This window comes from Hevea brasiliensis, unplaced genomic scaffold (genome assembly GCF_030052815.1).
Source record: "Hevea brasiliensis isolate MT/VB/25A 57/8 unplaced genomic scaffold, ASM3005281v1 Scaf1, whole genome shotgun sequence".
NCBI classification, from domain to species: Eukaryota; Viridiplantae; Streptophyta; class Magnoliopsida; order Malpighiales; family Euphorbiaceae; genus Hevea; species Hevea brasiliensis.
Window position 1 is genome coordinate 11824980 of NW_026614585.1, and position 12872 is coordinate 11837851.

A 12872-nucleotide genomic window follows, 5' to 3' on the forward strand; every position below is an offset into this window, starting at 1 on the left:
TGTCCATTTTCCTTGTCAAAGCATCAAACTTAGCATTTATCATATTCATGGCATCAAGCTCAAACATACCAGCTGGTTTTTTGATCTCATTCCTCTCACATCTCCATTGGTAGTTGTTATAAGCAATTTTATCAAGAGCAGAAAAAGCTTCATCTTTAGATTTCTCCATAAGATCACCTCCAGAAGATGCATCAATTGTACTTCTAATAGCTGGTGAAACTCCATTATAAAAGTGTTGAACAAGCATCCACTTAGGAATCCCATGATGTGGACATCTCCTTTGCAAATCCTTGTACCTCTCCCATGCTTCATACAAGCTCTCATCATCTCTAGGTTTGAAAGAAGTCAGCTCATTTCTTAGCTTAGCTGTCTTGCTTGGTGGAAAATATTGAGCTAAAAATGCTTGAGAAAGTTCTTCCCATGTTGTGATAGAACCCTTTGGCAAAGAATGTAACCACTCTTTAGCTCGGTCCTTCAGAGAAAAAGGAAATAATCTGAGTCGAATTGCATCATCAGAAACTCCATTTTTCTTCAACATATCACTGATCTCAAGAAAGTGTGCTAGATGCACATGTGGACTTTCACTTGGATTTCCTCCAAATTGTGATTGTTGTACCATCTGACAGAGTGCAGGCTTCAGTTCAAAATTATTAGCTTCTACTCTTGGTCTTGTGATACTTGGCATGAAATCCCCAATGTTAGGATAGGCATGATCCTTCACAGAGCGGTTGTTATTGTTGTTGGCCATTTCTTCTTATAATTGCTCTTGCTCTTATGCTCTCTCTTGTTGTTGTTGAGCTTCAATTTCAGCTTTTCTCCTTTTAGATTCTGCTCTTAAAGCTTTTGCTATCTTTTCTATTTATGGATCAAAGAATAAATTGATTTCTTCACTTTTTGTTCTTCTCATAAAATAAAGTACCTGAAAAACAAAATAAACAAATTCTCAAAGTAAAATGGTAAAAAGAAAATAAAATAAAATGCCCAAATTAACCAAACAAACAATTGTTCAATATCAAACAAAAATCAAATCCCCGGCAACGGCGCCAAAAACTTGATGGGGCGAATCCGCAAGTATACGGGTCGTCTCAAGTAATAAAGTGATGAATCAAGTATCGTTCACACGAGGATTTGCAGTTTAAGTACCAAACTATGAATGAAGCGATTATTTGGGCTAATGATTAATGAATGAATGGTAAATGTAAATGAGCGAAGTAAATTGATTAATCTAATTGGAATATGTAAAGAGCAAGCAAATAAATTCTAAATCTAGTTTGCAATTAAAATAAATTGATAATGGGTAATTTAAATGAAAGTCTAATTATGTTAAAAGTGATTCCAGAGTTGGGGGTTTATGTATAAATTAGTTGGGATTTGTCTTGGGCATTCCAATTTTTAGGGAAAAATAGAGTTTGAAGGTGATTAATTCTAAATTCCTTTGATTTCTTTTTCAAGCAAATCAAAGTGTGTTCTAAAATAACCAAACCTACTTTCGTACGATATTTGATTAATTTAAAACCCATTAAGTTTTGTAACCAATCATTAATTCCTCTTAAAACCCAAGTTTATTTCTAAATCTAGGTGATTTTAAGTTTCAATCCTTGATTATCTATCAATGACTTTCACCTTTCGGTCCTTTAATCAAAGATTAACACAATACCCAATGGGTACCAACATTAGGCAAGTAAATCAAGCACACAAGGAAGGAATCAAAACTCATATTTATGTAAAATAAGGAAATACCCAGTCCAAATCCACAAATTAATCTAAAACATATTTCCCAACTCTGAAATCTAAAGAGTTTACTCACTCATGATGGTATTTACAAGAAAGATTAATGGAAAAGTAAAGAATAACATGATAAGAGGACTAAAATAGAAAAACTCAGGTAGAAGAACCCAAAACTCTAGTTTCTGGAGCTTCAAAAATGGTTGCAACAGCTCCTCCCCCAAAAGAAATGGCGTCTCCCTCTCTCTCTCTTATATTTTCTTTCCTTTTTGTTTCTCCCCCTTTCCTCTTGTGGCAAAAACTAGGAAATGATGAATTTATATGGTCCCAAAAAGTTGCCCTAAAAGTAAATAAGAGCCAAGGAGTGGATAGGAAATGATGTGTAAAATTATCTAAGTCAGCAGCATTATTCACGTTCTGGGCAGTCTGCTTAGGGTACGACTTAACCCTAAGCAGCTTCTTAGCAAATTTCAGCTTTTGGTCGCACTGTCTGCTTAAGGTTAAGCAAACCCTCAGCAAATCTCGACAAACTTAGAGTAAAATAGACTTTTCTGCTCATGCTTGACTTGTGCTGCACCTTAAGCACTGCCGCTTTACCCTAAGCAGGATCTTAAGCAAAGTCTCAAGCAAATTTAGGCTAACTTGCTCTTTCAAGGCTTGATTTCTTCAACTTTCCTCTATGCTTAAAGAACTCCAAATTTCTTCAAATCACTTCCTAATGCACTCATTGATCTTCGATTTGCCACAAAATCCAATCAAAAACAACAAAATTACAAAAATCAAATATAAAGTATCTAAAGTTAATAAATAAGCTAAAATAAAGCTAAAAACATAAAATATACTAAAATATAAGGGCAAAATGGATGCAAAACTACCCTAAAATTCTTATATGAAATGAGTGTAACATTGCATCACATGCATGGGCCTTTAGATAGAGTCGAGATGACACTAATGCAGATCTGTTCTTTGTCTGTTTTATAGGATCGATGGCATCTGATCCTTCAGAGCACGAACCTCCAGGTCCATTAGAGGAGGAAGTAGAGAGTCATGCACCTGCTCCTAGTCGAGGGAGAAGTGGTAGAAGAGCAGAGTCATCTCAAGATACTATAAGTAGGGCACAGTAGGCCTTCTATGAACAGATGAAAAAGCTGTTCCGTCAGGTCGCCGGAGCCATTCCTCAGCCACAGCCACCTCCACCTCTATAGCCACAGCCGCCACCACCACCACCTGTACAGCCACCTCCACCCCCACAGCTGCAACTTGTACACTGATCTCCACTAGAGAGACTGCGGAAGTATGGGGCAGTTAACTTCAGAGGTAAGAGAAATGATGATCCAGTCGCAGCAAAGTATTGGCTGGAGAGGACAGAGAGGGTATTGCAGCAGTTGCAGTGCACCCCAGAGTAGTAGTTGCAGTGTGCTCTGTCACTGCTACAGGAGGATGCATATAGATGGTGGGTAATAGTATCTAGAATAGTACAGCCTGCACAGATCATCTAGAAGTTCTTTCTGGCTGAATTCAGAAAGAAATACATCAGTCATGTGTACTTGGAGGCCAGAAGGAGAGAATTCCTAGCACTGAGAAAAAGGCAGTTGACAGTCTCCGAATATGAGCGGGAATTCGTGAGACTTAGTGGATATGCATTAGAGCTAATGCCTACAGAGGTTGATAAGTGCAGAAGGTTTAAGGATGGACTGAATGACAACATCCGACTGATAATTACATCTCACCACTTCACAGATTTCTCCCTATTAGTAGCGTCAGCTCTGGATGTGGAAAGAGTCAGAATTGAGGAGCAATCCAGGAGGGACAGACAACATAAGAGAGGTCCTGGACAGGGCCAGTTTAGTGCACCAGCTACTAGTAGTAAAAAGTATAAGGGTTCACAGAGCCAGACACAAGGCCCAAGGGGCTAGTCTGGAGTATCTATAGCTGGTTCCCGGGTACAGTAACAAGAGAATCAATTTCAGTGCCAGAATGTACCCACTGTGGCAGGATACACAGAGGGGAGTGTCGACTGTTGACTGGTGGATGTTTCAGATGTGGGTCTACGGATCATTTCATACGAAGTTGTCCACACGGGAGTGCTCCCACTGCACTACCACAGACAGAGAGGACTACCCCGGCAGCACAAAGGGGTAGAAGACCTATGAGGCTTGAGACAGCTGGTACATCACAGAGGGCTTCTGAGACTACAGAACGGCCTGAGGCTGGAGTAGCACCCCGTGTGTACGCTATGGCTTGAGAGGAGCTAAATCCGGTAGATGTTATCAGAGGCACATTTCCTACTTATAACACCTTTAAGTATGTATTGATAGACCCTAATTATATTCACCCCTATATATACATTGTGTCTCCTGTTAAAAAGAGGATACCGAGAGATGGGTTAGAAGATGACATGCTTGTCACCATCCCTTTGAACCATAAGGTTATGGTAGATTATCAACCGAAAAGGATCATATCAAAGATAATAGATGGAAATGAGAAGGTGGTTGTATATGAGATGAAAGAAGATGAGTACAGAACTGGTTGAAAAAAAAAAAGAGTTAGTCTATTGGGATTATACCATGGTGACTATGCAATGCTCTTGATGTTTGTGCTGTAAGCTGCAGATTACAGTACCGACTTGGGACTATTGTGTAGAATTATGTATTTTCAATAGTAAATTGAGATAAGGGTAAGATTGTAGAACTAGGATTAATAAGACGGACTAAAGAAAAAGTAAAGTATTATAACACAAAAAGGCAAAAAGACAAGGAGATAACGGTCCCTCGATTATTTACACTGTGTAACTTTCGAGGACAAAATTTTATTTAGAGGGAAAGTATTGTAATGCCCTCACCATAGGTAGTCCGTACATTTTACTGTTCCAACGACTAATGTCTTTTTGGACAGTTAAAATGTCTGGAACTACACCTAAACTATAGTGAGGAGGCATAAATTGAAGAAATAAATGTTAAGAAAATATAGGAAAAATGTAGAGAAAAAAAATAAATTAAAGTTTAGAAAATTTATAAATTGGTACAAAAATAATAAAAATAACCCAATATGCACTACTAAGGGCATTTTGGTCATTTCACCCCCAAAGGTGAATTTTGACCTAAATGTCAAAATAAAAAAAATTTAGAGAATAAAATAATTAACATAATTAAAATTTATGAAATAGATTAGGAAAATGAGAAGAGAAAAGAAAAGAAAAGAAAAGAAAAGAAAAGAAAAAGCTTAGGAAAATTCAAAAAAAAATTATAAATAGGCACTAGAGGACAAACTCCCACTCACTTCCAACTTCTTCCTCCATTTCTTCTCTCTCTCTTTCCCTCATTTCCTCCATTGTTGTCAAGCTTCCAAGCTTGATTTCCCAAGCTTCTACACACCAAAACCCATAGCCCACTTCACAAATAATACCCCCCACTCCATAAGGAAGCTATAGACACCCATTGAAAGCAAAAAATTTGAAGTTAGGGAAGCTCAAGTAAGGTTAGTGCACCAATCCCTCTTCTTCTCTTTATTAAACATGAAAAGCATGTTTAGCCAAGCATAAATATCATTAAAACAAAAAGAAAATCTAGAGGAAAGAACCATTGAATTTTTGGCAGCCATGGAACTTGAAGTTTATTGCTTTTAAGTGATGAAAAATGGTTCCATGAGAATGTGTGATGAGTTAAAATGTTTGGGTGTTTGATTGTGTAGTGTTTGTGAAAATTTAAAACTTTGAAAACTAGGGTTTGTGTAAATGCTTGAGGACTTGGTGTAAATGTTGAAATTAACCTATTGAGTTGAAATGGTTGCTTATAGAAGTGTATTGCATGCAAATTGAAGTAAGGAAGTTGAAGGAATAGAGATATTGGGAGTGTTCAATTTTCTGCAGGTTTGGACTCTATGAGCCCAGTGGGTTTATTGACCCATAACTGAAAATGTGTGACTCCAATTGGTATAACGCCAATTGGAGGTGAAAATAGACTCAAAATAGCCCATTTTTCATGTAGACACCATGCCTAAATTTTCCTAAAATCATGACTAATTCTCTGCCCAAACCTGGATGACCAAACATTGACACTCAGAAAATGACCAAATGAACAGTACGTATTCATTTGGTGATAACTCTCTCTATACTGATCCAAATAACCTAAAATTACATCAATAGAAAGCTTAGACATAGGGCTACACTTTTCATGAAGACCACTTGACCTAGTTTTGCTTTTAACCAAATCAAATTGTTAGCACAAGTTGAGTCACTAAAACTGCCAACCTAGAAAATGACCAAATGAACAATACTTGTTCATTTGGTCATAACTCTCTCTATACTGGTCCAAATGACCTAAAATTACATCAATGGAAACATGATACTTAGGGCTACAATGTTGATTTAGACACCTTTACCAAATTCTAAGTGTAAAGACTCTAAAAAGAGGGTCAAACATACTGCCCTGAAGTTGGTTATTGCCCTTATAGGACTGAGAGTCCAGATTAATACACTAACTATAACTCACTATACCAAGCTTGAAAATTTATGAAATTATACCTGGGAGTCCTTAAGACACAGAGGAACATATCTTGTGAAGGAACCTAAGTCTAAAAATGACAATAAAATGATCAAATGACTGGTCAAATTTTATTGATCAGAAATTGTAAATTCTGGATAGCATAGAGTCAAAGGAACTAGTTATGGTATTTTGACCATAACTTGAGTTCTATAACCCTAAATTCAGTGATTCAAAAACTAAAATTCAAGTTTAAACATAGAGGAGCATTTGTTGTGAAGGAAGTGTGATCAAATAGACATCCTAACCTAGTCAAATTCCTAAATAAAAATAACATATCCAAATGAACCTAAAGAAAGGTTCATGGGAAAAAAATTGTTATATATGATAATTAAAATACTCATAAGGATAATTAAATATTAAAAATGATATGAATATGTAAATTGGGACTAATGTCCTATTAATATGAAATTAATGGTACCAATGAACAGTACCAGAAAATAGTAAAGTGAATAGTACTAAAATAATTAAAAATGTTTAATTGCTTACAGTATACCTAAACTTATTTATTTAGTTTGGATAAATTGGTATACCAATTAGGGACTACAGATAGCAGTACTGCCTACCGAGAAAATCATGAACTGATAATATATGTCTTGTATGATTATTCTACAAGCAATATGCCTACTTACTGGCCATTGTGCCTACTTTATTTCTGGCTTTACAAACCTAACATTGAGTCTCGTGCCCGACAGCTAGTCTCGTGCCTGACAAACGTATACTGGACAAACATATGGCTGTCTAACCAGTATACACCCGTGCATCCAGCTTTTATAATTTATTATAGGTTTCTTGGGCATTGAAAATGATTAATTAAGATTGAATATACAATAAGTAAATAGATAAGATCCTGATAAATTAAATTATTCCCAAAGTGCAATAAAAATGTAAAAGACACAGAAATAATGAATTTACCATTATTATTTAAATTGTTAAATTATTGTTATTATAAACTATGCACCACTAAGCGTTTTGCTTAGCGCGTTGCTTTTTCATCGCGTAGATACTGGAGATTAGTCCCATCGATCGCGATGGCGATGGTACCGATGAGTGCAATCGACAGAGCTCACCGACCGCCATCGCCCGCAGTCACCTCACCGGTCTTTTGTATTTTGATAGGGCTCATGTATAGACTAGTATTTTAGTTCATTATGTTTAGTCATGATGTAATTACTAGTTTATGGTGTATTTCATTTTGGACTTGAAATTAAACTTGAGATTGAAATGAAATAGATTTATTATCTATGAATTTCCATATGAATGCAATAGATGATATTTCATTTTGAGATCTCATAAATAGTTGTGAATGATATGATAAAAAAGAATATGATAAGGAAATATGTGAGATGACTATGAATATGTTAACAGGTGATAGTGGAACCCACCAGATGCTAATAAAATAGAGGAAGATCTGTTCAGGTCTCCACAGAAATAAGATATAAAAAAAAAAAAATTCTACACATAGAATACATGTTTTAAATGACATCAAAAGTTTACAATAGACATGACAAGACAAGATAGGGTGCTCCGGCATCGAATGTGGCACTCATCGCTCGACTACACTATAGACGAGTGAGGAGCGTCACAAATTGTAACACCCTAGGCAAATCCCATATCGGCAAAATACGGGAGAGATGCTGGGTTTATAAGTTGGTGGTTCGTAACTCCTAGTGACGCATTTTAAAACCGTGAGGGCTTCGGCCCAAAGCGGACAATATCACTAGTGGGCCGGGCCATTACATTTGTGGTATCAGAGCCGCTCCGCGTGCAACTTTGAACGATGGTGGGGCAAACCTCAGCGAGGACGCTGAGTCCCATAAGGGGGGTGGATTGTAACACTCTAGGCAAATCCCACATCGGCAAAACACGGGAGAGATGCTGGGTTTATAAATTGGTGGTTCGTAACTCCTAGTGACGCGTTTTAAAACCGTAAGGGCTTCGGCCCAAAGCGGACAATATCACTAGTGGGCCGGGCCATTACATAAATTATATGAAATGAGAATGCTTTGTTAGAAGAAAAAGGTTTTGTATGTGTTAAATAATAGAAAGTATCAACTATTTATAGGCAAGAGATAAAAAAAATTATATTAAATTTAATTAGGCCATTAAATCATTGTTAATTTTAAAGAAACGTTATTTTTTAATTGAAATAATTTTAAAGTTATTATTTAAAATATTAAAACTCTAAAACATTAGCTATAAATTTTAGCCAAATAAATTGGCAGCCTCTCTGAAATCAGTGGCTTTACATAAGTTTTTTTTTTTGTAATGGCTATAAATTATTTTTTATTTATAATAATAATAATATATAATTCTTAATTTTTTTATGATTTAATGAAACATTAAGCATTTTGGATAAATACTAAATACAATTGTAGTCAACGTGTTTAAAAATATTCCACTAAAAATTTTTTATTTTCCTTTAATAATCATATATGTTTAAAAAAAATTTAATTATTAATGTCTCATAAAAATTCAATATCCTCTTATGTTTGGCTCTAATTTGGTGTAAATATTTTAAAGGAAATTAAATTTTTAGTTATGGTAATAACTAGAGAGCCATAATGATATTCATTGACATGTTGGGTAGGCAAATAATCAGTAATCAAATACTAAATTTAAGTGCAATAATTGCGTTTAAAAATATTTCACTAAATGATTTTGATTTTTTTTTAAAATAAATATTGATTTTGATTTTCCTTTAAAGGAAAAAAAGGCCATCTATAAATGCAATTTAAAATTGCCACTTTACATAAAAGTAATAGAGTAGAAAACCATGTGATAACATCAAGGGAAAATCTACCTGTTAATATATATATATAATGTGAAATCATAAATTAATGGTCAATTTTCTTTAAATTAATAACCATTAGTAATATTTATTATTATTATTATTATTATTATTATTATTATTATTATTATTATTATTATTATTATCATTGAGGATGACACGTGATATTCTGAATACTTTCTTGCTTTATATAGATGTATAGATTTGAATTTAAAACGAATTAATTTTACAAATAATTATGATACCATTCACTTATTAAACTACTAATTGAAATATTTTATCACATTGTTAGTTATTCCGTTAAAATTTAAATATAAAAATTTTTTAAATTAGGCTTAATTGCCAATTTAATCTATTTTAGAACCTTCGTTAATTTTAGCCTTAATTTTTAACTTTTTACTCGTGCTCATAAAAAATTTATCCATCATTTGTATTTCTATAATCCTCAAATCACATTTCGGTACGTAAAATTGTTTTTTCGGAGTAAAATCTTGATAAGTTGGCTCATATATAACATTAATCTCCCTTAATCTAACTCTTAATTATGAGCCAATTAAATTAATAAAATACTTGGATCATCTGATTTCACATGATTATTACGTTATCGAAAGATATAATTATTGCAATATTAAAACATTCAATAAATTTAGGTATTAATTTGTTAAAATTAAAAATAAGGAGTAAATTTTTTTAAAAATGAAGGTTGAGATTTATATGATAATTAGGCCTAACTAAGAATTAAGGGTAACTCTTTAAAAAAAAAAAGTCAATTAAGGGTAAAATTCAACATTTATTTTCATTTTTTAAAATTTAAAATTAGAAATTTTTATTTACAGGATATCAATATATATAGACCTTGAGACACAATATATATATATATATATATATATATAATAAATAAAACTTATATATTTATATCTTAAATTCATAAAATATCGAGTGATAAGTTTTTTTCCTCATAATTCACACTAATGTCTCTTTTTTTTTTGTCTAATTTACTAAAATAATCTTCTTTTTTAATCTACATTTATTTTCTAGAAAATAATTAATACGTTGAAAATATTTTACTCAAAAAAATGTCTTCTATAAAAATATTTTTTTATTATTTAGTTACAATATTAAATTAATGGTATGTATTTGTATCATGCATGTATAAGTGCTTTTACATTTTAATAAGATTATTTAAATTTAAAAAGAGAAAATATTTTTTTTTAAAATAACTTAATTTTTTCTTTAACTAAGAAAATATTTTCTATTAACCCATTTTTTGAGTGTCCTAAATGCTAATATACAAAAAGTATTTTTCAAAAAAATATTTTCCACAAAATAAAAGAAATTCTTTCTCATTCTTTTTCTACGCAATCACTACATGTAAATTTATTTCTTTCACATTGTCATCATTCGTTCTTCAATCCATCAACTTCTTCTACCAAATAATTTGAGGCCAATAAAACTATAAAGGAAAAAAAGAAGGTGCCCTTGTCTTTCCCTAACTTAAAATCTTTAACAAGTTCAAAGTTGCAAATCTGTCTTTTGCATGCTCATTTGAGCCAAAGTGAAAACTTTAATCCTCCTTTTTATCATTTCCATGAAAAATCTTAGCATGTTAATTGCAATAAAAATTTCAAGTCTTCTATTCAAGATCTTCCATATGAAATTCAGTATATATGGTTTTCATTCCTTATGCCAGGCCATTTTAAAGAGTGAATGGCTAGGCATCTTAAGGCTGATAGAAACATATATATATATATATATATATATATATATATATATATATATATATATATATATATATATATATAGTTCCTCTAAGTAAATAGGGATAAAATCCTATGATCATTTAATTATTTTTGATATTTCAAGTTCCTGGTCAGGACAGATAGATTTAATCAGAAAAGAGTTTCTGATGAGAAAATCTTTTTAATCAAGAACTGAAATTAAAAGAGAACATAATATTCATAGCAAATGGGGTTTGACATAAACCATGACTCCAGCTCAAATTGGGATTTTGTAACAGAGAGATTATAGTGCATGGTAACATATGATTATAGGTTCATTTAAGGTAAACCTTATTACTAATTGGGTGGCCATGGCATGCTATGCTAGGTGTTAACCATGGTCTATGAGGTGTATAAAATGATTTAAAGAAATCATTTATGGTAAGAAAGAGTTCTGATAATATTAAGAGTTGATATCATGTCTCATTGCCAATTAGTGATGAGCCTAATGAGTCACACACATACACAAGTAATCACCAAATTAAATATGATTTAATTAATTAATTAAAGAGTTTAATTGATTAATTAAATAGGTTTGGTTTGCAATTAGATTGCAAAGTCCCTAGCATGGCTTGAAACCAAATCTAGGTTATTGGAAGTATAGTATAAGTTAAATTTATATTTAAAGTATTTAAATATGAATTTAATTAATGAGAAATTAATTAATAAAGATTAATTAATTAATTTATATTTGATATAAATTGATTAGAAGAAGAGAAATAATTATTTTGGGTTGAGAACTCAAAATTAAGATACAAAGGTATTTTGATCATTTCGCAGGGTGACATGTGACACCATAGATGGTGACACATGGCACTACACATAAGCTTGCCATTTGACTTTTAATTATGTAAGATGATCAAAGTCAAGATTAAATATAGGTTTGACACTTGGCATAATGTGATTGGGTCAATTAAACCAAGAGTCAATCAGAAAGTAACATATGGCAAGGGTTTTAAGTGATGACCTAGCTATATAAGTGTTGTTATGAAAGAGTAAAACATGTGGCTGCTGTTCTTCTTTGGTGCCGCCACCCAAAGAACATCTCCCCTCTTTTCTTCTTCATCTCTCATCAATTCAAAGAGATTAGCCAACAATCTCTTGAATTACAAATACTAAAAATCATTTCTAGTGTCCTGTTTACATCTGTAATCTCTCAAAAGGCAAAACTTGCTTTTCTAATTGATTGGAAAAGCTTTAGAAGCTGTTCAAGGGGTTGCCATTAGTGATCTTAGTGTGGACAAGCTAGAGGGACAACATCTGGTGTCCTAGGCGTATCTCAAAGGTGCCATATACACTGCAGTGCATCAAAAAGGTTAGTGCACTTGTTCTTAATCTAATCTAGGATTCTAATGAATTAATCTGTTAATTCTAAAATCTTAAATGACAAATATAGATCTAAAAACATATTAAAAGAGTTTTAATATGCTGTTTATCATTGAAATCAAATAGATAAAAATAAATCTTGCATGATGCATGAGACCCTAAATGAAAATTTTTGAATTTAATGATCTAAACTTATGTTTTTCATGCTTTCGCTCCTTCAATTGGTATCAGAGCCACTATATTTTCCATTTAGATTGTTGATTATATGATTTAATTGTGTGATTTGATCATGAGATGATAGATCCATTGCTGGTTGCAAAGGAAAGGTGGCGGTATGGTGATGAACACTAATGGTGCGCACACTTTGTGGTCTCCAATGATGTGCTTAAGGTTTGGGTTTTTGAATCTACAATTGTTGTATGATCTAAGGTTCATCCTATGACTAATTAAAATGTTTAATTAGTTGTTTTAATCACACAATTAATTTTTGATTCAAATCTGAATTTTAAAAATTATTTGAATGTGATTCAAATCTGAATTTTTAAAGTTGTTTGAATGTGATTCAAATCTGAATTTTAAAAATTGTTTGAATGTGATTCAATCTGAATTTTAAAAGTTGCTTGAATATGATTCAAATCTGAATTTTTGAATTTGTTTGAATGTGATTCAAATCTGAATTTTTAAATTTGTTTGAATCATATTCAAATCTGG

At 32.6% G+C, this 12872-nt stretch overlaps 1 protein-coding gene and 1 non-coding gene across 2 annotated transcripts; one reads left to right on the forward strand and one right to left on the reverse strand.

The window, feature by feature from the left end:
• Positions 1 to 257: 257 nt before the first annotated feature.
• Positions 258 to 364, forward strand: LOC131176405 (small nucleolar RNA R71). Its single transcript, XR_009146497.1, has one exon. It is a non-coding gene; the product is annotated as a small nucleolar RNA R71 (small nucleolar RNA).
• A 2538-nt stretch (positions 365 to 2902) lies between these two features.
• LOC131176305 (uncharacterized) lies at positions 2903 to 3220 on the reverse strand. Its single transcript, XM_058141309.1, has one exon. It carries the CDS (start codon positions 3218 to 3220, stop codon positions 2903 to 2905), a length of 318 nt encoding a protein of 105 aa, XP_057997292.1.
• Between the last annotated feature and the right edge of the window lie 9652 nt (positions 3221 to 12872).